This window comes from Salvelinus namaycush, chromosome 34 (assembly GCF_016432855.1).
Source record: "Salvelinus namaycush isolate Seneca chromosome 34, SaNama_1.0, whole genome shotgun sequence".
Taxonomy (NCBI): domain Eukaryota; kingdom Metazoa; phylum Chordata; class Actinopteri; order Salmoniformes; family Salmonidae; genus Salvelinus; species Salvelinus namaycush.
The window spans coordinates 37,143,052-37,169,369 of record NC_052340.1 but is presented as its reverse complement, the minus strand read 5'-3'; the positions used below and the strand labels follow the sequence as shown (position 1 = coordinate 37,169,369).

The 26,318-nt window shown below is 45.0% G+C and overlaps 1 protein-coding gene across 1 annotated transcript in view; it reads right to left on the bottom strand.

Annotated features, from left to right (window-relative positions):
- Nucleotides 1-10,977: 10,977 nt before the first annotated feature.
- Nucleotides 10,978-26,318, bottom strand: part of LOC120028513 (START domain-containing protein 10-like) — a 189,128-nt gene continuing 173,787 nt past the window's right edge. The window contains exon 5 of the mRNA XM_038973709.1: nucleotides 10,978-11,009. Coding sequence (XP_038829637.1) covers nucleotides 10,978-11,009 — 32 coding nt within the window. The remainder of the gene's footprint in view (nucleotides 11,010-26,318) is intronic.

Below are 26,318 nucleotides of genomic sequence, written 5' to 3'. Positions count from 1 at the left end.
AAACACCCCAATTAAGACTCTACATGTAGGAATTCTGCAAAAATATACCTTGTGTGCAACGCCAAACCTAAAACAATATATGCAGAGTAGAATTAAAACAATACCCGCTAGTTATCAACATCCAGATAAGAGCTGTTCAATTCTACCACCACCTAAAAGGAAGAGATGCCAACACATTCCTCCACAGAAAGAGATTATCCTAGAGAAGAGTGCCCTCAGCCAGCTGGTACTGGGACTCTGTTCACAAACACAAACAGACCCCACAGAGCCCCAGGACAGCAATACAATTAGCCCAAACCAAATCATGAGAAAACAAAAAGATAATTACTTATTTGGCCCTAAACAGAGAGTACACAGTGGCAGAATACCTGACCACTCTGACTGACCCAAAATTAAGGAAATATTTGACCCTGTACAGATTCAGTGAGCATAGCCTTGCTATTGAGAAAGGCCGCCAAAGGCAGACCTGGCTCTCAAGAGAAAGGCTATGTGCACACTGCCGACAAAATGAGGTGGAAACTAAGCTGCACTTCCTAACCTCCTGCCAAATGTATGACCATATTAGAGACACATATTTCCCTCAGATTACACAGACCAACAAAGAATTCGAAAACATAAACTCCCATATCTATTGGGTGAAATACCACAGTGTGCCATCACAGCAGCCATATTTGTGACCTGTTTTCACAAGAAAAGGGCAAACAGTGAAGAACAAACACCATTGTAAATAAAACCTATATTTACGTTTAAATATTTTCCCTTTTGTACTTTAACTATTTGCACATCGTTATAACACTGTATATAGACATAATATGACATTTGAAAAGTCTTCATTCTTTTGGAACTTTTCTGAGTGAAATGTTTACTATTAATTTTGTATTATTTGAGTCACTTTTGTTTATTATCTACAGTTGAAGTCAGAAGTTTACATACACCTTAGCCAAATACACTTACATTCCTGACATTTAATCCCCCCAAAATTCCCTGTTTTAGGTCAGTTGGGATCACCACTTTATATTAAAAATGTGAAATGTCAGAATAATAGTAGAGAGAATGATTTATTTCAGCTTTTATTTCTTTCATCACATTCTCAGTGGGTCAGAAGTTTACATACACTCAATTAGTATTTGGTAACATTGCCTTTAAATTGTTTAACTTGGGTCAAACGTTTCGGGTAGCCTTCCACAAGCTCCCCCCTAAAGTGGGGTGAATTTTTGCCCATTCCTCCTAACAGAGCAGGTGTAACTGAGTTAGGTTTGTAGGCCTTCTTGCTCGCACACGCTTTTTCAGTTCTTCCCACAGATTTTCTATGGGATTGAGGTCAGGGCTTTATGATGGCCACTCCAATACCTTGACTTTGTTGTCCTTAAGCCATTTTGCCACAACTTTGGAAGTCTGCTTAGGGTCATTGTTCATTTGGAAGACCCATTTGCTTCAATATATCCACATAATTTTCCTTCCAGATGATGCCATCTATTTTGTCAAGTGCACCAGTCCCTCCTGCAGCAAAGTACCCCCAAAACATGATGCTGCCACCCCTGTGCTTCACGGTTGGGATGGTGTTCTTCGGCTTGCAAGCCTCCCCCTTTTCCCTCCAAACATAATGATGGTCATTATGGCCAAACAGTTCTATTTTTGTTTCATCAGACCAGAGGACATTTCTCCAAAAAGTATGATCTTTGTCCCCATGTGCAGTTGCAAACCGTAGTCTGGCTTTTTTATGCCGGTTTTGGAGCGTTGGCTTCTTCCTTGCTGAGCGGCCTTTCAGGTTATGTCGATATAGGACTCGTTTTACTGTGGATATAGATACTTTTGTACCTGTTTCCTCCAGCAACTCCACAAGGTCCTTTGCTGTTGTTCTGGGATTGATTTGCACTTTTCGCACCAGAGTACGTTCATCTCTAGGAGACAGAACGCATCTCCTTCCTGAGCGGTATGACGGCTGCATGGTCCAATGGTGTTTATACTTGCGTACTATTGTTTGTACAGATGAACGTGGTACCTTCAGGCGTTTGGAAATTGCTCCCAAGGATGAACCAGACTTGTGGAGGTCTTCAAAAAAACATTCCTGAGGTCTTGGCTGATTTCTTTTTATTTTCCCATGATCTCAAGCAAAGAGGCACTGAGTTTGAAGGTAGGCCTTGAAATACATCCACAGGTACACCTCCAATTGATTCAAATTATGTCAGTTAGCCTATCCGAAGCTTCTAACGGCATGACATAATTTTCTGGAATTTTCCAAGCTGTTTAAAGGCACAGTCAACTTAGTGTATTGTATGTAAACTTCTGACCCACTGGAATTGTGATACAGTGATTTATAAGTGAAATAATCCATCTGTAAACAATTGTTGGAAAAATTACTTGTGTCATGCACGAAGTAGATGTCCTAACTGACTTGCCAAAACTATAGTTTGTTAACAAGAAAATTGTGGAGTGGTTGAAAAACGAGATGTATGTACCAAGTGTATGTAAACTTACAAATTCAACTGTATTTCACTTACTTTGGCAACATAAACATATGTTTCCCATGTCAATAAAGCCTGTTAAATTGAATTGAAATTGAGAGAGAGAGACAGTGAGTCAGAGAGAGAGACAGTGAGAGAGAGAGAGATACTGAAGGAGTAAGAGAGATAGAAAAAGTGAGAGCGTGATAGAGAGAAAGTTAGCGTAGAAAGATAGACAGGCTGCATTAGAGGAGGAGGAATATGAGAAGGGCGCCGTGTGGACAGCTCAGTGGGAGTTGAATGGATTTGTCAGTTACTTTAACATCTCTATAATCTTCCTCCTGTTCTCTCTCTCCCTCTATCTAGATATTTTTTCATCCCTGCCTTGTCCTTCCCCGCTGTCTTCCTCCTCTTTGAAACCTAACACTTGGGCTTGTCATTAGCAACGACAGGTACCAACCATAAAGGCCCCTGTTATTCCTTATCAATGCGTGTCTTCTTTTAACACAGAAAATGAAACAGATGCCCATCCATGTGGGCCTTCCTACATTATTTCTACACCGCTAATCCGGTCACTAGTTGTCTGTTTTACGAGCTGTAAAACAGATAACATCCTGCACATGTTACAGGCGGTAGTTAAGACATTAGAAAAGCCATGTTTTAACCAGATTTAAGACTTACTAACACGTCAAAGAGCGTGTTTCAGACCATGTTTCAGACATCTTACGGATGTCTGGGGTCTCGATGTAGTCGGGAAGCTGTTAGGCCTCTCAGGGCGGTCCGTGTGGAGGAGCTTGGAAGTAAAAACCCAACACAGCTATAGTGAGCCCGTTCAAAGAGAACTAAGAATAGTTTTTTACTGCAGTGAGTCAGTATAGGGGGTTTAATTGGATTGTGTAATTAAGTGTGTAACACGGCTGTCATCAGTGATGTAATAGTCATATCACTGTAGCATAAACAATGCAGCTGTGTTTATACCAATATCAAATCCTTTGTAATTTACCTCCTGGTGAAGGGATGTTATTTATTAAATAGTCATACTGTAACATAGTCATAACATAGTGTATGCAGACAAATCAGGGAATCTGCGTTGCATACATATACTGTAGTACTGAGTTTTGTATCTCAAGTTAGAATTTAGCCCTCAGTGACCACTGATTATTTCTGTAGGATCGTCTGTGGAGTCATTCATTCCATCACTACTAGCTCCATCTACAGGTGTGAAGAAAACCGTTGGACAGAAGACCCCCACCAACACACTACCATACACCCCTCTCTCTGCCCTAATGTGTGTGTCTCCCATCTACATTCCCCCACTGTGTTGTGTATGTCCCCCTCATCTCCCTCTTGGGGAGTTAACAGTCATGTAGTTGGCCATCTGTGTGACTGATTATAAATGACAGATTATCACTGCCTCAGCCTGGGTTTCTGCCGAGAGAGAGAGAGAGAGAGAGAGAGAGAGAGAGAGAGAGAGAGAGAGAGAGAGAGAGAGAGAGAGAGAGAGAGAGAGAGAGAGAGAGAGAGAGAGAGAGAGAGAGATGGGGTAATGAGACCGTCACAGCAAGAGTTAGAGGGAGGGAATGTGTGAGGGCCACAGAAGGAGACAGAGAAGAAGGAGGGCAGGTGGGGGGTGGGTCAGCAAATATTCAACATATTCAGCAGGCTTTGACTTACATTGTGCTGGGGGCTAAATGGGAAATGTATCTGTTTCACTGTACTGCATACCAATGTGGCTGGAGCAGAGAGATGCAGAGAGGGGAAGAGAGGGAGGGGAGAGAAAAATAAAATGAGGGAGAGAGGAAGCAAGAGAGAGAGGAAGAGAGGGAGAGAGAGAGAGGTAATTTGGGAAATGTTTTACAGTAGGCCAGGCCACCATAGATTCTCAACACAGAGAAAAACACTCATTCACATTTTGGTCCAGCACTAAACCTTTTTACCTAAGCCCCACTGTGCATTTAGCCCCGAGTTATGGATTTGTATACATGCATATATGAATTGGTTGAGAGGTGTTTTAATATAGCTGCCACTACTACTACTGTTTTGCTTCCTTAAAAAACACACCTTTCCCCAAAACAACTGGTGGCTTAGAGTGTCACGTCTGCTCCCGCTCCCCCCCTAGTGCTTGAAGGCGCCAGGCTGCCCTGCATCACGCACTCCTATCATCCATTACGCACACCTGCCTTCCCTCGTCACGCGCATCAGCGATATTAGACTCACCTGGACTCACTTATCACCTGTTTATTACCTCCCCTATATTTGTCAGTTCCCCAGCTCTGTTCCCCGCTTCTGCATTGTTTGTTTTTTGTCTTTGTTTTTTGTTTGCTGTCGCTTTTCCTGTTCCTGTCTCGTTCCATGTCCGTTACTTATTTAATGTTTGACTCCCCGTACCTGCTTCGTTTCTCCAGTGTCAATTCATGTGACAGAATGCAGCAGCCAACACACGAAGCATCGGGGAGTACTGGCGTTCCGGTTGGTATGGTGGCATCGGCTCTGGGTCGCCACCGATGGAACCAGGGGGAGCCTAGCTAGCTCATCGGGCTTCCATGTCCTAGCTGGCTCGAGAGGTTTCCTTGCCCCAGTTGGCGCCCATACCACGTCGGGCCTCAGCCTGATCGTCAGTTCTTGTTCGTCCAGCCGGTCCAGGAGTTTTTTTTGTTACTTTTTTGTTTTGTTGGTGAGGTCGGGGTGGATTCCGCCGCGGATGGGCTGGCTTAGGCACCCCCGGTTCCATCAGGCTTTCACGCCTTGGCTGGCTCGAGAGGTTTCCTTGCCTCGGTTGGCTCGGTGGCTTCCCATCCCACGTCACACTCCACCGGATCTTTGGGCTCCCTCTCTGCAGCGGGATCGACAGGCATCTTGCCTCAGACGGATTGTCGGGCTTCCAGGCATCAGCCGGCTCCCCAGGTTCTCACGCTCCTCCCATTTCATTGGGCTTCCACGCCCCAACCGGCTTGCCCAGCGCCCATGTCTCAGCTGGTTCGCCCAGGTTCGCCCAGGCGCCCCTAGAGGGGGGGTACTGTTACGTCTGCTCCCGCTCTCCCCCCCCCCCCCCCCCCCCCCCCAGCGCTTGAGGGCGCCAGGCAGCCCTGCATCACGCACTCCTATCATCCATTACGCACACCTGCCTTCCCGCGTCATGCGCATCAGCGATATTGGACTTACCTGGACTCACTCATCACCTGTTGTTACCTCCCCTATATTTGTCAGTTCCCCAGCTCTGTTCCCCGCTTCTGCATTGATTGTTTTTTGTCTTTGTTTTCTGTTTGCTGACGCTGTTCCTGTCTCATTCCATGTCCGTTATTTATTTAATGTTTGACTCCCCGTACCTGCTTCGTCTCTCCAGCGTCAATTCATGTGACATAGAGATCCATATGAGGGAGGATAGATGTTCCTGTAAAGATATTGGTAATGACCACATCCTCTTACGCTTTGTGTGGAGATTTGTACTCAAAGTGGTGTGAGGGAGGGTCTCAGATGTGTCTGTCTGTCTTCCCTCTGTATGTGTACACGTGTGTGTGTGTGCACGTGCATGCCTATGTGTATGCCCAGTTGTGTAAAGTACTTAAGTAAAATTACTTTTAAGTACTACTTAAGTTGTTTTTTGGTATCTGTACTTTACTATTTTTATTTTTGACAACTTTTACGTTTACTTCACTACACTCCTAAAGAAAATAATGTACTTTTTACTCCATACATTTTCCCTGACACCCAAAAGTACTTGTTCAATTTTGAATGCTTAGCAGGACACCTGATCTGGCAGACTCACTAAACACACATGTTTCGTCTGTAAATTATGTCTGAGTGTTGGAGGGTTCCCCTGGCTATCCGTAATTAAACAAAAACAAGAAAATCGTGCCATCTGGTTTGCTTAATATAAGGAATTTGAAATTATTTATACTTTAACTTTTTTGATAAGTTTGATAAGTACATTTTAAACCAAATACTTTTAGACTTTTACTTAAGTAATATTTTACTGGGTGACTTTCACTTTTACTTGCGTCATTTTCTATTAACGTATCTTTACTTTTACTCAAGTATGACAATTAGGTACTTTTTCCACCACTGTGTATGTTTCACCCTACTGGGATTGTTTTCCTGGTCTTGTCATGTAGGGTGATGAGGGTTGCATGCCTGGTGGTAAGTAGCTTATTCTCGGGGGCTTCATTTGTATATCAGGAGGTGCCTAAACAAAAAGTGAACGCGTGTGGGGGAAGGGGAGTTCTGAGGTATTGGAACACATTTTAAAAATCCCCTTAACAATAAATCATTGCATGCACATCATTGCAGTTGCGTAGTGACATAGAGTAGAGGCACTTACATGCAATTCTATGTTGTTTTACATGACTGGGGACTTTGGCAGAATCTTTTTTAATACCTCACAAATGAACGAAATGGCAGGCTACTTAGACACTGACAAACTGAGAATCTGAGATCAATAAAAACGACCTTGTCTTGAATCCATCAATAGCCCAGGTGTGTGGAGACACATTGTAGGCTACAATATGAGGAGGAAATTATAGTCCTAAAAATGCTTTCCAGTTTCACTGACTCACTCAATGATGCACAGCTCACTCACTGGTGATGGCTGATGCGCTCGTGCCAAAAGCCTCTCTCTCTCTCTCTCTCTCTCTCTCTCTCTCTCTCTCTCTCTCTCTCTCTCTCTCTCTCTCTCTCTCTCTCTCTCTCTCTCTCTCTCTCTCTCTCTCTCTCTCTCTCTCTCTTTTGTAAAACAATATTTGGAAGTTAATCAAATGTTTCGGTAGCCTACAGCATAGAGCCGTTTGCTTTCCATCCCATTTTACCTCAATTTTATATGAAATATTGCGAAAGGCCTGCTTGTCCGCATGCTGTTTTTTCACAGAGAATTGCCACGCATTCTGGAAGGCTATTGTCACGACTTGCGCCGAAGTCGGCTCCTCTCCTTGTGCCGAAGTCGGCTCCTCTCCTTGTGCCGAAGTCGGCTCCTCTCCTTGTGCCGAAGTCGGCTCCTCTCCTTGTGGCGAAGTCGGCTCCTCTCCTTGTGCCGAAGTCGGCTCCTCTCCTTGCGCCGAAGTCGGCTCCTCTCCTTGCGCCGAAGTCGGCTCCTCTCCTTGTTCAGGCAGCTTTTTGTTGATCGAAGTCACCGGCTTTCTAGCCATCGCCGCTCCATTTTTCATATATCCATTTGTCTTGTCTTGTTTCCAAATACACCTGGTTTTCATTTCCCAATCAAGCTAATTGTATTTTACCCTCTGTTTCCCATCATGTTTTGTGTGTAATTGTTTTCATGTTATGTGGTGTTAGTTTAGGCGCTTTACTTTTATGTTCCATTTTTTGAGCGCGTTTGTTTTATGTGATGCTCTCATGTTTGGAACTATAATAAAAGTGTGCCTGTTCATTATACTCTGCTCTCCTGCACCTGACTTCACCTCCAATACACCTATTGACAGCTATTCCTTGTTATTGGGCTACAATCCACAGCTAGGCTATTTATTTAAATAAGCTATAGGTCCTCTGGCTAAATGATAGGCCTACTCATGGTGTACTAGGCTATTCTGAATGATTTCATTCATTTCTGAACAGACTGCAGTAATTCTATAACTTTGGCAAATGTATTTCAATTTATCTGGTGTGCTGCAGTTCATTCAGAACCCTTTGCGCTGCTATGATAAATGAGTGCAGAGATGGAGAGGGATCATAAAAGGTGAATCTCATTCTAGTTAGGTGAGAGATACTGGCATGCTTCTCACAAAGCCACAGCCCCAGCCACAGCCCCAGCCCCCGCCCCCGCCCCCGCCCCCGCCCCCGCCCCCGCCCCCGCCCCCGCCCCCGCCCCCGCCCCAGCCCCAGCCCCAGCCCCAGCCCCAGCCCCAGCCCCAGCCCCAGCCACAGTCCCAGCCACAGCCTCAGCCCCAGCCCCAGCCACATCCTTAGCCCCAGCCCCAGCCCCAGCCCCATCCCCAGCCACAGCCACAGTTCCAGCCACATCCTCAGCCCCAGCCCCAGCCACAGCCCTAGCCACAGCCCCAGCCACAGCCACAGCCACACGTTGGTCTGAAACAGGTTACCATGTTGCGCAAACCATAAACTATTCATCTACTTTTTCACATGACATTTTTTATGGTGGCAGGAGAATTAACGAAGAGGCAACTCAAATGAACTACGATCGCTTTTATTCAAATTTTTACATAGCAAAAAGTGAAAATAATGTTTCATAACATGAGAGGTTCCGGAACAAAATTGGCCAAAATGGAGGGGTGCCGGATCCAGCTCAAATTAAGCACGGCTTATTCTGCCTGTGACTGCTCTCTGCGGTTTCCCTTTGTTTTCATAAGCGGTTATTGATTCCTCAGCCTCCTACACTGTGAACCGTATCCCTCTGGGCCCTGTGCTCTGTGCTCTGGCCTCATCACAGCCACGTGTCTACTGTCTGTGTGTGCGTGTATGTAATAATAATTTGGTGGGTGTGTGTGTGTGTGTGTGTCTGTGTCTGGTGGAAGTCAGCAAAGTGCAGCCTAAGTGTAAGTGAGGGGGAGTGCAAGACAAGACTGAGGAGTTAATGTGTTGCTCTGTGAAGTCAGACTGACCTTAGTAAAAAGTTATTAATTCTGCTAACTACATCTTTTTGTGGAATCCTGCTTCCTAGAACCATTCGTTAGATGGACTTTAAAATGATAAATACTCCTAACTTGTAAAAACTCACTAACTTCAGATTAGCAGAACAAGGATAAATAAAGTTGTATTTACTCATTAAGCTAATATTTGTTAAGAGTACTAAAAAACATTCATTTATCAGAACATCTGACATCTGAGTGAGTTATACGTTTTGACTTCTACAAGCAGTTGGAGATGTTTGAAAAACCACTACTCAATTGCTTTATTGAGTAAGGCAATTACTTTTTACACTGTATAGAGGAAGAATGTTAATGATCGTAATTCTGGGATTTGTGTAATGTTTCTGTGATGAAGGAGGGCCGCAGACACACAAACACAGTTATTAAATATTACCTTCAGGGTGATGCTGACATTAGAGGTCAAGACACTAATATTACTCCACTGGAAAAAGTATGCACATCCGCCTCCTACTTTGTCTCATTCAACTCCGAAAACTTTTGACATTTATTGCAATCCATAAGGCAATGCAGCAAATATAGAATATACCAAACTACAGGATGATAGCCAAATAAAACTGCCACTGCCTTCCGGCAGTATTTAGAGTCTGGAGCCCATATTTCACTCTAACCTTGCATACTGGCGTTTACTGCAAAAAGCTACTTCTTCAGGTCATGTACCTTCTTCCGTCAAATAGTGTCTGCTACCACTAGTCTTAGATAACCTCTTAGTTATCTTTATACCACAGAAGGCATCACACTTACACTGTAAACAGTGGGCACCATCCAGGCGATCGTGATCGACTAGTCGATCTCTAAGGTATTCCTAGTCAATCGCCAAACATTTCTGTAAAAACCCTTGCGTTCTTATTTTTTAAATTCGCCTCAGTGCACCGATTCAGCTGCCCCGTGCGCTGGGTAGGCGGGTGTTCCCATTTTGAACCATTTCATATGTCTGAAGACATAGCCGCAGGAAGCTGCAACACCCCCTGAAAAATCTGGATTTACATTTGATAAGTAATATTAAATAAGAAAATAAATGATTAAATAAAATATAATTTAAAATAAAATACAAATTATTTACAAAAGTAGTGCACTGTGCCTTTACTCGTGCCTGTATTAACAGACCAATATAGCCCTGTGTAGCGCGGGGAAAGTTAATTTATTTACTTTATCACGGCTTGCATTTTGACTCAGAAAGTGATCTTGACTCAAAAAAGGTTGGTGACTGGTGCTGTAAACAAAACAAATCTATATAATTTGTGTACAGGAATCAAATCTAACTATTTTAGTCCTCTCTATTATCCATATGCTATTATCTATTGGACATATTTTATTTATAACATGCTTTCAAACCCAAAGTGTTATTATAACATGTCTGTCGCCCTACCATAACTCCAGCTAGATATCCCCACAAGCACATGAATAGTGTGTTTCTCAAGGACATACAGCGCAGTAAAACTCATGAAGAATCGGACAAAAACAAGCCTCTGTTATTTCAGTTCATCTGCCAGACCGTTTACATGGCTTCCGGGGGTTGAAAATACTTTAGCTCACACCACACTCTCCAGACAGGCATGGGTTAAAGAGACAAGCATGAAGAAAGATGGGAAAGATGAGTGGAATGGAAAGATTGACAGGGAGGTAAATAGGAAGATATACAGTACCTCTCAATAGACCAAACTGAAAAAGAGGAGAGTTTCAACATCTAAACTTGCAGAGTCAGGGGAAAAGCAACTCAGAGATAAGTATATGCTAATGTGAGCAGCAATATAGAATAATTAAATCTGTTTCGACAGCCTACACACACACACACACACACACACACACACACACACACACACACACACACACACACACACACACACACACACACACACACACACACACACACACACACACACACACACACACACACACACACACACTGTAGAAATACCAGACTAGCAGGCTAGCAGGATGGTTGGTGGCTCTCCTGAGAGAACATATGAGAAAGACAGAAAGACAGGCTTGAGCCAGGACGCTTAGAGGTCACTGTGCCTTTGACAGAGAGAGAGAGAGAGAGAGAGAGAGAGAGAGAGAGAGAGAGAGAGAGAGAGAGAGAGAGAGAGATGGGTTGGTGGTGGGGCGAAAGAAAAAGAGAGACGGATAAAGAGAGAGGAGAAGGAGAGATGGAGAGAGATAGTATGAAGGAACTTGAAGAAGAGAGGGAAAGCAGGAGAGTATAGAGAGTTAAAGAGAGAGAGTAGTTTCACTTCAACTCATGGCCTGTAATTGTCTCCTACATTTGGAGATGAGATTATGCTAATTTAAAATCTCATCAAACTGAATCAGAGAGTAGAGGCATGAAACGCTTTGAAAATAGACCCCAGGACCAGTGGAGAGGTGGTCAGGCATTAGAATGAGGCCTATGCTGAATGTTAATGACTCACCACAAGACTAGTTTGATATGGCGCAACAAATGTGGTGCTGCAGAGATGTATAGCTGCCGTCTTACAGGCTCCTGACCAATTCTGCTATTTTGTGTGTTTTTTTACGCTGATGACAACTTGTTTTGCAAATAATATTTCCGCCATCATTTCCTATGACCGAAAACAGCTTCTGGACATCAGAACAGCAATTACTAACCATGATTTGGATGAAGATTTCTACTTCAACGAGTCGGTAGCTACTCATTCCGGATCAGGCAGGACTCGAAAGAGGAAGAGACGGCGCAAGAGAGACAACAGAGCAGTCTCCCTGACAAGTCTACGTTGACGAGTATATAAACTGCCTATACCCCCAGTTCTATTGGAAAACGTGCAATCACTAGAGAACAAACTGGACAAGCTCCAGTTGAGACTATCCTATCAACGGGACCGGAAGAACTGTAATATCCTATGTTTCTCGGAGTTGTGGCTGCACAAGGACATGGACAATATACCATATATGTAGCTGGTTTTTCTATGCATCATCAAGACCGAATGGCAGCTTCGGTTAAGGTTGACATTTGAAATTGATCACCAGCTGTTGTTAATAAAAATACACACCCCTCTCCCTTAAGGAGGTCTTGAGGTTTTGCTCGCCTGAATTAGAATACCTCATGATAAACTGCAGACCATACTATTTACCGAGACAGACTGGATGCTGGCACTGAGACCGCAATCAATGAGCTGTATATAGTCGTAAGCCACCAAGAAAATGCTTACAAAGGGAAACTCAGCCGCGAGCTGCCCAGTGACTCGAGTTTACCAGACAAGCTAAATTCATTCTATGCTCACTTCGAGGCAAGCAACACTGAATTGTGTATGAGAGCACCAGCTGTTCCAAACAACTGTGTGATCTCGTTCTCTGTAGCCGATGTGAGTAAGACCTTTAAACAGATTAACATTCACAAATCCACGGGGCCAGAAGGATTATCAGGATCAGTACTCAGAGCATGCACTGACCAGCTGGCAAGTGTCTTCACTGACATTTTCAACTTGTCCCTGACCCAGTGTGTAATACCTACATGTTTCAAGCAGACCACCATAGTCCCTGTGCACAAGAACGCCAAGGTAACCTGTCTAAATGACTATTGCTCCGTAGTACTCACATCTGTAGACATGAAATGTTTTGAAATGCAGTCCGATCATGGCTCACATCAACACCATCATCCCAGAAACCCATGACCCACTCCAATTCGCATACCGCCCCAACAGATCCACAGATGATACAATCTCTGTTGCATTCCACACTGCCTTCTCCCATCTGGACAAGAGGAACACCATAGTGTTCAACACCATAGAGCCCTCCAAGCTCATCACTAAGCTCAGGACCCTGGGACTGAACACCTCCCTCTATAACTGGATCCTGGACTTCCTGACAGGCCGCCCCCAGGTGGTGAGGGTAGGCATCAACACATCCGCCATGCTGACCCTTTACATGGGGGCCCCTCAGGGTTGTGTGCTTCGTCCCCTCCTGTACTCCCTGTTCACTGACAACTGCGTGGCCATGCATGACTGGAACACCATCATTAAGTTTGCTGACGACACAACGGTGGTTGGCCTGATCACCAACGATAATGAAACAGCCTATAGGGAGGAGTTCAGAAACCTCTCCCTCAACGTCAGCAAGACAAAGGAGCTGATCGCGGTTAGGCCGAGCACGCCCCCATCCACATCGACGGGGCTGTAGTGGAGCGGGTCGAAAACTTCAAGTTCCTCGGTGTCTACATCACTAAGGAATTATCATCGTCCACACACACCAACACAGTCGTGAAGAAGGCACAACAATTCCTCTTCCCCCTCAGGAGGCTGAAAAGATTTGGCATGGGCCTTCAGATCCTCAAAAAGCTCTACAGCTGCACCATTGAGTGAGCATCTTGACTGGCTGCATCACCTCTTGGAATGGCAACTGCTTGGCATCTGACCACAAGGCATTACAGATGGTAGTGCGTACGGCCCAGTACATCACTGGGGCTGATCTCCCTGCCATCCAGGACCTCTGTACCAGGTGGTATCAGTGAAAGGCCCTAAAAATTGTCAAAGACCTCAGCCACCCAATTCATAGACTGTTCTCTCTGTCTGGAAGTCTGGAAACAACATCTTGTTGCCTAGTCACTTTATACCTACCTATATTTACATATCTACAGTACGTCAATTACCGTGTACCCCTGCACCTCATGTTGGTACTGGTTGGAAAAAGCCCGTATGTAAGCATTTATCTGACAGTTTACGAAGTATGTATACACTGATGGATATACAATGAGCGGATTTGGTGCCTCTAGGGCAATTCAGGTAGATGTTAGAGGGCTTTTTTACTGAATAATGTGTTGGTTTTAATGATTGTGTTTTGCTTTTTGTGTTTTGTGTTGGCTTTTAATGTATTGTGTAATTAAAGTGTACAGTTGAAGTCGGAAGTTTACATACACTTAGGTTGGAGTCATTAAAACTCGTTTTTCAACTACTCCACAAATTTATTTTTAACAAACTATAGTTTTGGTAAGTCGGTTAGGACATCTACTTTGTCCATGACACAAGTAATTTTTCCAACAATTGTTTACAGACAGATTATTTCAAATATAATTCACTGTATCACAATTACAGTGGGTCAGAAGTTTACATACACTAAGTTGACTGTGCCTTTAAACAGCTTGGAAAATTCCTGAAAATGATGTCATGGCTTTAGAAGCTTCTGATAGGCTAATTGACATAATTTGAGTCAATTGGAGGTGTACGTGTGGATGTATTTCAAGGCCTACCTTCAAACTCAGTGCCTCTTTGCTTGACATCATGGGAAAATAAAAAGAAACCTGCCAAGACAGAAAATAAATTGTAGACCTCCACAAGTTTGGTTCATCCTTGGGAGCAATTTCCAAACGCCTGAAGGTACCACGTTCATCTGTACAAACAATAGTATGCACATATAAACACCATGGGACCACACAGCCATCATACCGCTCAGGAAGGAGATGCGTTCTGTCTCCTAGAGATGAACGTACTCTGGTGCGAAATGTGCAAATCACACAAATCACGTCCCAGAACAACAGCAAAGGACCTTGTGAAGATGCTGGAGGAAACAGGTGCAAAAGTATCTATATCCACAGTAAACCGAGTCCTATATCGACATAACCTGAAAGGCCGCTCAGCAAGGAAGAAGCCAACGCTCCAAAACCGCCATAAAAAAGCCAGACTACGGTTTGCAACTGCACATGGGGACAAAGATCATACTTTTTGGAGAAATGTCCTCTGGTCTGATGAAACAAAAATAGAACTGTTTGGCCATAATGACCATTGTCAGGACGAGATGAGAGGAGGGGAAGATGAGTGTTTGGGAGGGTTGAGAGAGGAAATGAGAGGTCAGAAGAGGAGATGGGGGAGAGAGGAGGGGTGAGAGGGAGAAATGGAATGAGGCAGGAGAGTAGAGGTGAGAGGGGAGAAAGAGAGGGGTGAGGAGGTGAAGAGAGGAGGGGTGAGGTGGAAGAGAGAGTAGAGAGGAGGGGAAATTGGGGATAATGAAGATGGAGTGAGAGTTCAGAGGTCACGTGAGGAGCGGATATGGAGAGTGAGAGTGAGAGATGTGAAGAGAGGTGAGGAGGGGTGAAGGAGGAAGAGATGGAAGGGGAGGCCAGAGACAGACAGAGTGGCGAGCAGGGTCTCAGGCTGCCGAAGCACCAGAGAGCAACAGACAGAGGAAAGGGGAAGTGATGTAACCGTGGGTAACTTGATGACTCTGGTGGGGTGTTGTAGACTATCTGGCGATACAGGGTAACTCGAGGCTCCACGACACAGTTTGTTTAATGGTTAATTCTCTTTCTCTGTGACATTCTGTGGTCCTGTGACAGTATTTTTAAACAAGAGGGATGGACACTGAAACCAAGAAACACCAAAAAATTGTAACACGAGTAGAGAGACAATAATGATACATTAATCCCTCTACTGTCCAACTTGAAAGACCAAGAAACCTAAGCAGACATGGACACATGAAACATAACAGTCAAATATGTGGCAGCCTGCAACAGCCTGACAAACAGTGAGAGATCACAGATCATTCATACCGGTACACACCCAATGCAGCTAACACATTTGGTTCCTTGGAAGTTATGGGAACGTAGGTTTTTGGTTTCACATTGGTTGTGGGAATGAAGCCATACGTTTCCTGACTGGTAGAACTGATTTTTTTTTTAATGTTCTGAGAACAGAAGTAAAATTCTTTATTTGTTCATGGAACGTTTATTTTTAAGTTGGAGGGAGGCTCTGATAACGTTTTTCTCTGGTTCCTTGAAATTTTTCCTGGGCTGTTTTATTAATGCTCTGAGAACAGAAATTATAGGTTATTTTGAGGTTTTTGACTCACTTTGAATAACTCACTTTTACTCAATGTTTCAATAAGACCCTGCTAGCTTATTTTAAAAAAAAACTTCAAGCACAGATAGCACACATGAGAATTAATTTCCTAAGGCATTAATCATGTAATTAATCATGCAAACATATATTTTTATCGTGACATAACATCAGTGAGATTCGAACCAATAATCTTCCATTCTCTATCTATGGAATTAGTCCACTCGTTTATTTTATTTTCTTTCACCTTTATTTAACCAGGTAGGCTAGTTGAGAACAAGTTCTCATTTACAACTGTGACCTGGCCAAGATAAAGCAAAGCAGTGCGACAAAAACAACAACTCAGAGTTACACATGGGATAAACAAACGTACAGTCAATAACACAATAGAAGCCACCAGGATGGAGCTAGCATGCCATATTTTTTTACGCATACAAAACTGTTCATTTTAGTCTATTCAAACAGAATAGACTAAATTGCAGGCCACACTACTTGCCTAGAGAGTTCTCAGCTATACTTTTCGTGGCTGTTTATTTACCACCACAAACAGATGCTGGAACTAAGACCGCACTCAGTCAGCTGTATAAGGAAATAAGCAAACAGGAAACCATTCACCTAGAGGCGGCGCTCCTAGTGGCCGGAGACTTTAACGTAGCGAAACTTAAATCAGTTCTACCAAATCTCTATCAACATGTTAAATGTGCAACCAGAGGGAAAACAATTCTAGATCACCTGTACTCCACACACAGAGACGCGTACAAAGCTCTCCCTCGCCCTCCATTTGGTAAATCCGACCACAACTCTATCCTCCTGATTCCTGCTTAAAAGCAAAATTTAAAGCAGGAAGCACCAGTGACTCGGTCTATAAAAAAGTGGTCAGATGACGCAGAAGCTAAACTACAGGACTGTTTTGCTATCACAGACTGGAACATGTTCCAGGATTCTTCCGATGACATTGAGGAATACACCACATCAGTCACTGGCTTTATCAATAAGTGCATTGAGGACGTCGTCCCCACAGTGACTGCACGTACATACCCCAACCAGAAGCCATGGATTACAGGCAACATTCACACTGAGCTAAAGGGTAGAGCTGCCGCTTTCAAGGTGCGGGACTCTAACCCGGAAGCTTACAAGAAATCCCGGTAGGCACTGCGATGAACCATCAAACAGGCAAATCGTCAATACATGGCTAAGATTGAATCGTACCACACCGGCTCTGACACTCGTCGGATTTGGCAAGGCTTGCAAACTATTACAGACTACAAAGGGAAGCACAGCCGCAAGCTGCAAAGTGACACGAGCCTACCAGACAAGCTAAATCACTTCTATGCTCGCGTCGAGGCAAGCAACACTGAGGCATGCATGAGAGCATCAGCTGTTCCGGACGACTGTGCGATCACGCTCTCCGTAGCCGATGTGAGTAAGACCTTTAAACAGGTCAACATACACAAGGCTGCGGGGCCAGATGGATTACCAGGACGTGTGCTCCGGGCATGTGCTGACTAACTGGCAGGTGTCTTCACTGACATTTTCAACATGTCCCTGATTGAGTCTGTAATACCAACATGCTTCAAGCAGACCACCATAGTCCCTGTGCCCAAGAACACAAAGGCAACCTGCCTAAATGACTACAGACCCGTAGCACTCACGTCCGTAGCTATGAAATGCTTTGAAAGGCTGGTAATGGCTAACATCAACACCATTATCCATGAAACCCTAGACCCACTCCAATTTGCACACCGCCCAAACAGATCGACAGATGATGCAATCTCTATTGCACTCCACACTGCCCTTTCCCACCTGGATCAAAGGAACACATATGTGAGAATGCTATTCATTGACTACAGCTCAGCGTTCAACACCATAGTGCCCTCAAAGCTCATCACTAAGCTAAGGAACCTGGGACTAAACACCTCCCTCTGCAACTGGATCCTGGACTTCCTGACGGGCTGTGTTGAGGTGTTGGTAGCAACACATCTGCCACACTGATCCTCAACACTGGAGCTCCCCAGGGGTGCGTGCTCAGTCCCCTCCTGTACTCCCTGTTCACCCACGACTGCAAGGCCAGGCACGACTCCAACCCCATCATTAAGTTTGCAGATGACAGTGGTAGGCCTGATCACCGACAACGACGAGACAGCCTATAGCGAGGAGGTCAGAGACCTGGCCGGGTGGTGCCAGAATAACAACCTATCCCTCAACGTAACCAAGACTAAGGAGAGGATTGTGGACTACAGGAAAAGGAGCACCGAGCACGTCCCCATTCTCATCGACGGGGCTGTAGTGGAGCAGGTTGAGAGCTTCAAATTCCTTGGTGTCCACATCAACAACAAACTAGAATGGTCCAAACACACCAAGACAGTCGTGAAGAGGGCACAACAAAGCCTATTCCCCCTCAGGAAACAAAAAAGATTTGGCATGGGTCCTGAGATCTTCAAAAGGTTCTACAGCTGCAACATCGAGAGCATCCTGACCGGTTGCATCACTGCCTGGTACGGCAATTGCTCGGCCTCCGACCGCAAGGCACTTCAGAGGGTAGTGCGTACGGCCCAGTACATCACTGGGGCAAAGCTGCCTGCCATCCAGGACCTCTACACCAGGCGGTGTCAGAGGATAGCCCTAAAAATGGTCATAGACCCCAGCCACCCCAGTCATAGACTGTTCTCTCTACTACTGCATGGCAAGCGGTACCGGAGTGCCAAGTCTAGGACAAAAATGCTTCTCAACAGTTTTTACCCCCAAGCCATAAGATTCCTGAACAGGTAACCAAATGGTTACCCGGGACTATTTGCATATAACCCCTCTTTTACGCTGTTGCTACTCTCTATTTATCTTATATGCATAGTCACTTTAACTATACATTCATGTACATACTACCTCAATTGGCCCGACCAACCAGTGCTCCCGCACATTGGCTAAACGGGCTATCTGCATTGTGTCCCACCACCCGCCAACCCCTCTTTTTATGCTACTGCTACTCTCTGTTCATCATATATGCATAGTCACTTTAACCATACCTACATGCACATACTACCTCAATAAGCCGGACTAACCAGTGTCTGTACATAGCCTTGCTACTGTTATTTTCAAATGTCTTTTTACTGTTGTTTTATTTCTTTACTTACCTACACACACACACACACACACACACACACACACACACACACACACACACACACACACACACACACACACACACACACACACACACACACACACACACAATAATACACACACACACACACACACACACACACACACACACACACACACACACACACACACACACACACACACACACACACACACACACACACACACACACACACACACACACATAATCTATACACAATACCCTATAATGACAAAGCATCAACAGGTTTTTATACATTTTTCCTAATTTATAAAAAAAGGAAGGAAATATCACACTTACATAAGTATTCAGACCCTTTACTCAGTACTTTGTTGATGTCCCTTTGTCAGTGATTACTTGCTTGGCACACCTGTATTTGCTTGACACACCTATATTTTGGGAGTTTCTCCCATTCTTCTCTGCAGATCTTCTCAAACTCTGTCAGGTTGGATGGGGAGCATTCCTGTACAATATTTTCAGGTGTCTCCAGAGATGTTTGATCAGGTTTAAGTCCGGGCTCTGGCTGGGCCCCTCAAGGACATTCAGAGACTTGTCCCGAAGCCACCCCTGCATAATCTTGGCTGTGGGCTTAGAGTTGTTGTATTATTGGAAGGTGAACCTTCGCCCCAGTCTGAAGTCAGAGCGTTGGAGCAGGTTTTCATCAATGATCTCTATGTACTTTGGTCCGTTCACCTTTGCCTCAATCCTGATTAGTCTCCTAGTCCCTGCCGCTGAAAAACATCCCCACAGCATGATTCTGCCACTACCATGCTTCACCGTAGGGATGGTGCCAGGTTTCCTCCAGACATGACAATTGGCATTTAGGCCAACGAGTTCAATCGTGGTTTCATCATACTAGAGAATATTGTTTTTCATGGTTTGAGAGTCTTTAGGTGCCTTTTGGCAAACTCCAAGAGGGTTGTAACGTGCCTTTTACTGAGGAGTGGCTTCCGTTTGGCCACTCTACCATAAAGGCCTGATTGGTGGAGTGCTGTAGAAGGTTGTCCTTCTGGAAGGTTCTCCCATCTCCACAGAGGAACTCAGAGCTCTGTCAGAGTTTTTTAATATATTTGCAAACATATCTTAAAGCCTGTTTTTGCTTTGTCATTATGGGGTATTGTATGTAGATTGCTGATGGTAAAAAAAAAAAATCCATTTTAGAATAAGGCTATAACGTAACAAAATGTGGAACAAGTCAAGGGGTCTGAATACCATTGGAAGGCACTGTATGTTTTTAAATAACATTCTTAGAACGTTCTCTGAACATTACTAACGTTTTCTTGTGGTTTTTATGGAAAGTTCTCAAAGTTCTCAGAACAATTTGAGAACAGAACTATAAATAGAACCATGAGGTAACCTGTAGGAAACGTTATGCTGAAGTACTGAAATTCCCACAGAAGAACGTTATTTCTTAACGTTCTTGGAACAATTTGAGAACATTCCCAATGTCAAAGCAGTTGGAGAACGTTCCTAGAACATTAACAACATTTAAATTAAATGTAACCATGTTTGAACTTTTAGGAAACATTCTGATGAGAAATGAAATACCAATACCGTTTTTTTGCAAAGTTCCTTAAATATGCTGAAAATTCTACAAAGCCAAGCAACTATACTGCAGCATTCCCAGAAAGTTGTGAGATGTATGCAAAATAACCATTGATTACGTTTTAAATGGTTGTAGATGAAGTAGTAATTCATTTGTTGAATCTAATTAACTATCTCACCGTTAACTGCTTTGGCAAAATTGTTATATCTTTATGAGCCATACATTTCAGATTAAAATGAGACAGTGAAAGAGAACAGAAGAATCTGTTGGACATTGACCATGACTTTCAGAAGTAATCTTTCAAAAATGACCTGGAAAGCTACATGACTGCACCAGTTCTATTGTCCATGACTTGTTGTCATCTCTACATACAAGTATCTTAATACATGGCTCTGACTGCTACCAGTTCTATCCTTATCCATCAGATACACCACAGATAATCTAGGGATAGATACACTTTCCACTCCAAATGAACTAAGAGGCAGTGCGGGCAGGGCTAGCACTGGCTAGCACAGGTATCCAGAGAGAGCAATAACAAGGGAGAGGACTCTGAATAACAAGGAGGCTCCAAAGTTGGTGTGTATCTAGAATGTTTACTAAAAAGTGATCACTCCTGTCACGGCCGTTTAAAGGAGTGGACCAAGGCGCAGCGTTTTGAGCGTACATACTTGTTTAATATAAGAATTCGCCACCAAAACAATAAACATCAAACGAACACGTGAATCCAACGTAGTGCTCACAGGCAACTAAACATGGACAACTACCCACAAAACCAACATGGAAAATGGAAACCTAAATAGGCTCCCCAATCAGAGACAACGATAAAAAGCTGTCTCTGATTGGGAACCCATCCAGGCCACCATCAACCTACATACCCCTAGACAATACAAAATCCCCATAGATGACCAAATACCCTAGACAAGACAAAACTCTAGACAATACAAAAACTAAACAAACCACCAAACTTGTCACACCCTGACCTAACCAAATAATAAAGAAAGCAAATATAACTAAAGTCAGGGCGTGACAGTACCCTCCCCCCAAAGGTGTGGACTCCCGGCTGCAAACCTAAACCTATATGGGAGGGTCTGGGTGGGCATTTCTCCGTGGTGGCGGCTCTGGTGCGGGACGTGGACCGCGCTCCACCTTAGGCTTGGCCCACTTAGGTGGCGCCTCTGGAGCGGGGACCCTCGCTCAAGAGGGTGACTCTGGCAGCTCCGGGCAGGAGGGCGACTCTGGCAGCTCGGGGCAGGAGGGAGAGTCTGGCAGCTCCGGACAGGAGGGAGACTCTGGCAGCTCCGGACAGGAGGGAGACTCTGGCAGCTCCGGACAGGAGGGAGACTGGCAGCTCCGGACAGGAGGGAGACTCTGGCAGCTCCGGACAGGAGGGAGACTCTGGCCTCACCGGGCTGGGGAGACACACAGGAGACCTGGCTCTGGGAGCAGGCACAGGACTCACCAGGCTGGGGAGACATCCAGGCGGCCTCTTCATTGGCCGAGGCACCGGATACACTGGGCCGTGGAGGCGCACTGGCGGTTTCGAGCGCAGAGCTGGCCCCATCCGTTCTGGCTGGATGCCAACTTCCACCCGGGAAATGCGGGACGCTGGCACCAAGCACACCGGCCTGTGAATGCTCCGCCTCGACACCGTGAGCATCACCCCATAGCACGGGGCCTGACCAGTCCCATGCTCGCCACGGTAAGCATGGGGAGTTGGCTCAGGTCTCCAACCTGACTCTGCCACAACCTGACAAAGATCATACTTTTTGGAGAAATGTCCTCTGGTCTGATGAAACAAAAATAGAACTGTTTGGCCATAATGACCATTGTTATGTTTGGAGCAAAAAGGGGCATGCTTGCAAGCCGAAGAACACCATCCTAACCATGAAGCACGGGTGTGGCATTATCATGTTGTGGGGGTGCTTTGCTGCAGGAGGGACTGGTGCACTTCACAAAATAGATGGCACCATGAGGAGGAAAATTATGTGGATATATTGAAGCAACATCTCAAGACATCAGTTAGGAAATTAAAGCTTGGTCGCAAATGGGTCTTCCAAATGGACAATGACCCCAAGCATACTTCCAAAGTTGTGGCAAAATGGCTTAAGGAAAACAAAGTCAAGGTATTGGAGTGGCCATCAAAGCCCTGACCTCAATCCTATAGAACATTTGTGGCAGAACTGAAAAAGCGTGTGCGAGCAAGGAGGCCTACAAACCTAACTCACTTATACCAGCTCTGTCAGGAGGAATGGGCCAAAATTCACCCAACTTATTGTGGGAAGCTTGTGGAAGGCTACCCGAAACATTTGACCCAAGTTAAACAATTTAAAGGCATTGCTACCAAATACTAATTGAGTGTATGTAAACTTCTGACAAACTGGGAATGTGATGAAAGAAATAAAATATTAAAGAAATGAATCATTCTCTCTACTATTATTCTGACATTTCACATTCTTAAAATAAAGTGGTGATCCTACGAGAATTAAATGTCAGGAATTGTGAAACACTGATTTTAAATGTATTTGGCTAAGGTGTATGTAAACTTCCCAATTCAACTGTATATTAAATGATTCATTTATTTATTCCCTTTTTCTCCCAATTTCGTGATATCCAATTGTGATCTTGTCTCATCACTGCAACCCCCCAACGGGCTTAGGAGAGGCGAAGGTCGAGTCATGCGTCCGAAACATGACCCGCCAAACTGACCCGCCAAACTCCTTAACACCGGCCCGCCTAACCCGGAAGCCAGCTGCACCAATGTGTTAGAGGAAACACGGCTCAACTGACGACAAAAGTCAGTCTGCAGGCACCTGGCCTGTCACAAGGAGCTGCTAGAGCGCGAAGAGCCAAGTAAAACCCCCCGGCCAATACCTACCTTATTCCGGACGATGCTGGGCCAATTTTGCGCCGCCCTATGGGACTCCCGGTCACGGCCGGTTGTGACACATCCTGGATTCAAACCCGGGTCTGTCGTGATGCCTCAAGCACGCAGTCCCTTAGACCGCTGCGCAACTCAGGAGGACCATATATAATTTTGGGTTTGGAAATTGATCCGCTGGCCTACAAACGGGGTGACGCGTGCCATGCTGGTCAGACCAGCTTGACCAGCTATCAGACCAGCATGGACCAGCAGGAAGAGAGGGACAGAGGGCAGGTGGCAGCTTTGAAATCTTCCAGGATGCTCTCTACCACCGTATAGTTCTGGACCGAGATGTACCTGCAAATGACAAAGTCATCACAGAGCGCTCATTGGAAATCACAACTCAGGCAGCAAATTAACTCAACAAGGTATTTCTGAAGAGTCTGTGCTTGATCTCTCTCTCTCTCTCTCTCTCTCTCTCTCTCTCTCTCTCTCTCTCTCTCTCTCTCTCTCTCTCTCTCTCTCTCTCTCTCTCTCTCTCTCTCTCTCTCTCTCTCTCTCTCTCTCTCTCTCTCTCTCTCTCTCTCTCTCTCTCTCTCTCGCAGTGCATGCTGGGTGTTTTTGGAGTTTGAGTGTTTGGTGTGGAAAGCTCTATCCTAACTAACTTTCTTGATTCCTTTCTTTACATGTTATTTTCTATGGTGGAGGGTTAATGCAATATTTGTTTTAGCGGTATCCAAAGTTTTTTTTTCAAAGTTAGGGTGGAAGAGGACAGAGAAACTTTCCTGGGGTTTGGAAGTTGTGGTGTGCGCGATGGCTTCTCAGCCTAGCGCGGAGGAGACGCTGTCTATACAGCATGGATTCAGGTGTGTTCCTGAGAACGGAGTTAAGGTGGAGGAGGTTCTGCTCGCGGTCGGTGAACAGGTAGGAGCTGAGTTTATACATTCTGCTTCTAGAATGAACAAAGCTGTGGTTGTGTTCATGAAAAGGGCTAATTTGGTTGGTAGGCTAATTGCTAGCGGAATATTTGTAAGGGATGTGTTGGTGTCAATTTCACCTCTCTCTACCCCTTCAACAAGAGTTGTAGTGGCAAATTTGCCTCCGTTTATTACGGATGATCAAATTAGGAAAGAGCTGAGTCGTTTTGGTAAGTTTGCTAGCGGTTTCCGTGTACTGTCAGCAGGGTTTCAGGCAGATGCCGTTAAACACGTTGTTTCGTTCCGGAGGCAAGTGTTTATGTTTCTGAACAACAACGAGCAACAGCTAAATGTGCACTTTAAAGTGAGACATGGGGAGGGGCTCTATGCAGGTTTTGCCAGCACAGATAGTCTACGGTGTTTTGAATGTGGGGATTTGGGGCACAAGAGTTTTGCGTGCCCACACAAAGGCCGTAGACAAGGTGAGGGTACAGGCGCCAGTGGGGGAAATCGAGGTCAAAGTGCAGGGGGTAAGGAGATGCAGACAGCAGAGGCTGGGCCTAGTCAGGCTAGAGATGGTGGTGTAGATGAGGTTGGGCCTAGTCAGGCTAGAGATGGTGGGGTAGCTGTAGCTGAGTTTAGTCAGGCTAGAGATGGTGGGGTAGTGGAGGCTGGGTCTAGTCAGGCTAGAGATGGTGGGGAAGCAGAGGCCGGGTCTAGTCAGGCTAGAGATGGTGGGGTAGCTGAGGCTGGGCCTAGTTATGCTATGGAGGGTGGTGTAAAGGGTGCTGGGTCTAGGCAGGATATGGATGGTGGTATAGAAGAGGCTGAGTCTAGTCAGGCTATGGATGGTGGGGTAGCTGAGGCTGGCCCTAGTCATGCTATGGAGGGTGGTGTAGATGATGCTGGGCCTAGTCATGCTATGGAGGGTGGTGTAGATGATACTGGGTCTAGTCAGGTTATTCTAGTGGATGAGGAGAGTATAGTGGGGAAGTGTAAGAGATTAGGGGTGGAGGAGGAGGGTGTCAAGCGGAAAAGGAAAAAGGGTGTGGGCAAAGGCACAATGGAAATGTTGCCTGTTGCTGTGGGTGAGGCCCTAACCAGAGAGAAAGAGCAGGTGGTCAGGGTGGGAGATAGAGAAGAGGAGGAAAGTGAGTCTGAGGAAGAGGATGAGGAGTTATTTTTTTCAGACTCTTCTTCAATTGGCCCGGAGCTGACAGCCAGTCAACCAGAGGGGTCTAAGTACACGTTGAGAGAACTGACAAGGTTCCTGAATGAGACTAAGGGGAAAAAAGTTAATCTTGAGGCTTTTTTTCCTGATCCTAGAAAGTTTGTAAGATCAGTAAAACATGCAATGAGAAATGAGGGGCATGGTGTCCTCTCACCCAGGAAACGGTTTAGGTTGAGGAAGTGGGTTACAACAGTGCGTAAAGGTTTACCTTCAGACACTGTTTAAATGTTTAATTTCTTTCTGACACTGGGGCTTTTTGAGCTTTGCTATTGGTCTATTTCTCTGCTGGCTTTTCTCCCACTTCTTATGGAGACTCTTCGGGTAGGCTCGCTTAATATAAATGGCGCCAGAGATGCGGGAAAGAGGAGTGTGTTGGGTGAATATGTAAAACAAAAAAAAGTACATGTGTTATTTCTGCAGGAGACGCATAGTGATGTGGTGAATGAAGTCGACTGGGGGCTCTGGTGGAAAGGGGCAAGTGTGTTGAGCCATGGGACAAATCTTAGTGCAGGGGTGGCAGTCCTTTTTGCACCGGGTCTGTCTGTAAAAATTTGCTCCTCAAAGGAAGTGTGTAAGGGTAGGTTGCTTGTTGTTAAAGCAGAAATTAACAGCATGGGTTTTGTTTTTATAAATGTGTATGCGCCTAACACAGGGAGAGAAAGAGGGGTTCTATTTGGGAGTCTTAGACAGGAACTCTCACAAGTAGCGCCTGAGGAGACGCTGGTGATCGGAGGTGACTGGAACTGTACAATGGATTTTACAAAAGACAGAAATGGGGAAGAGCCTCATTC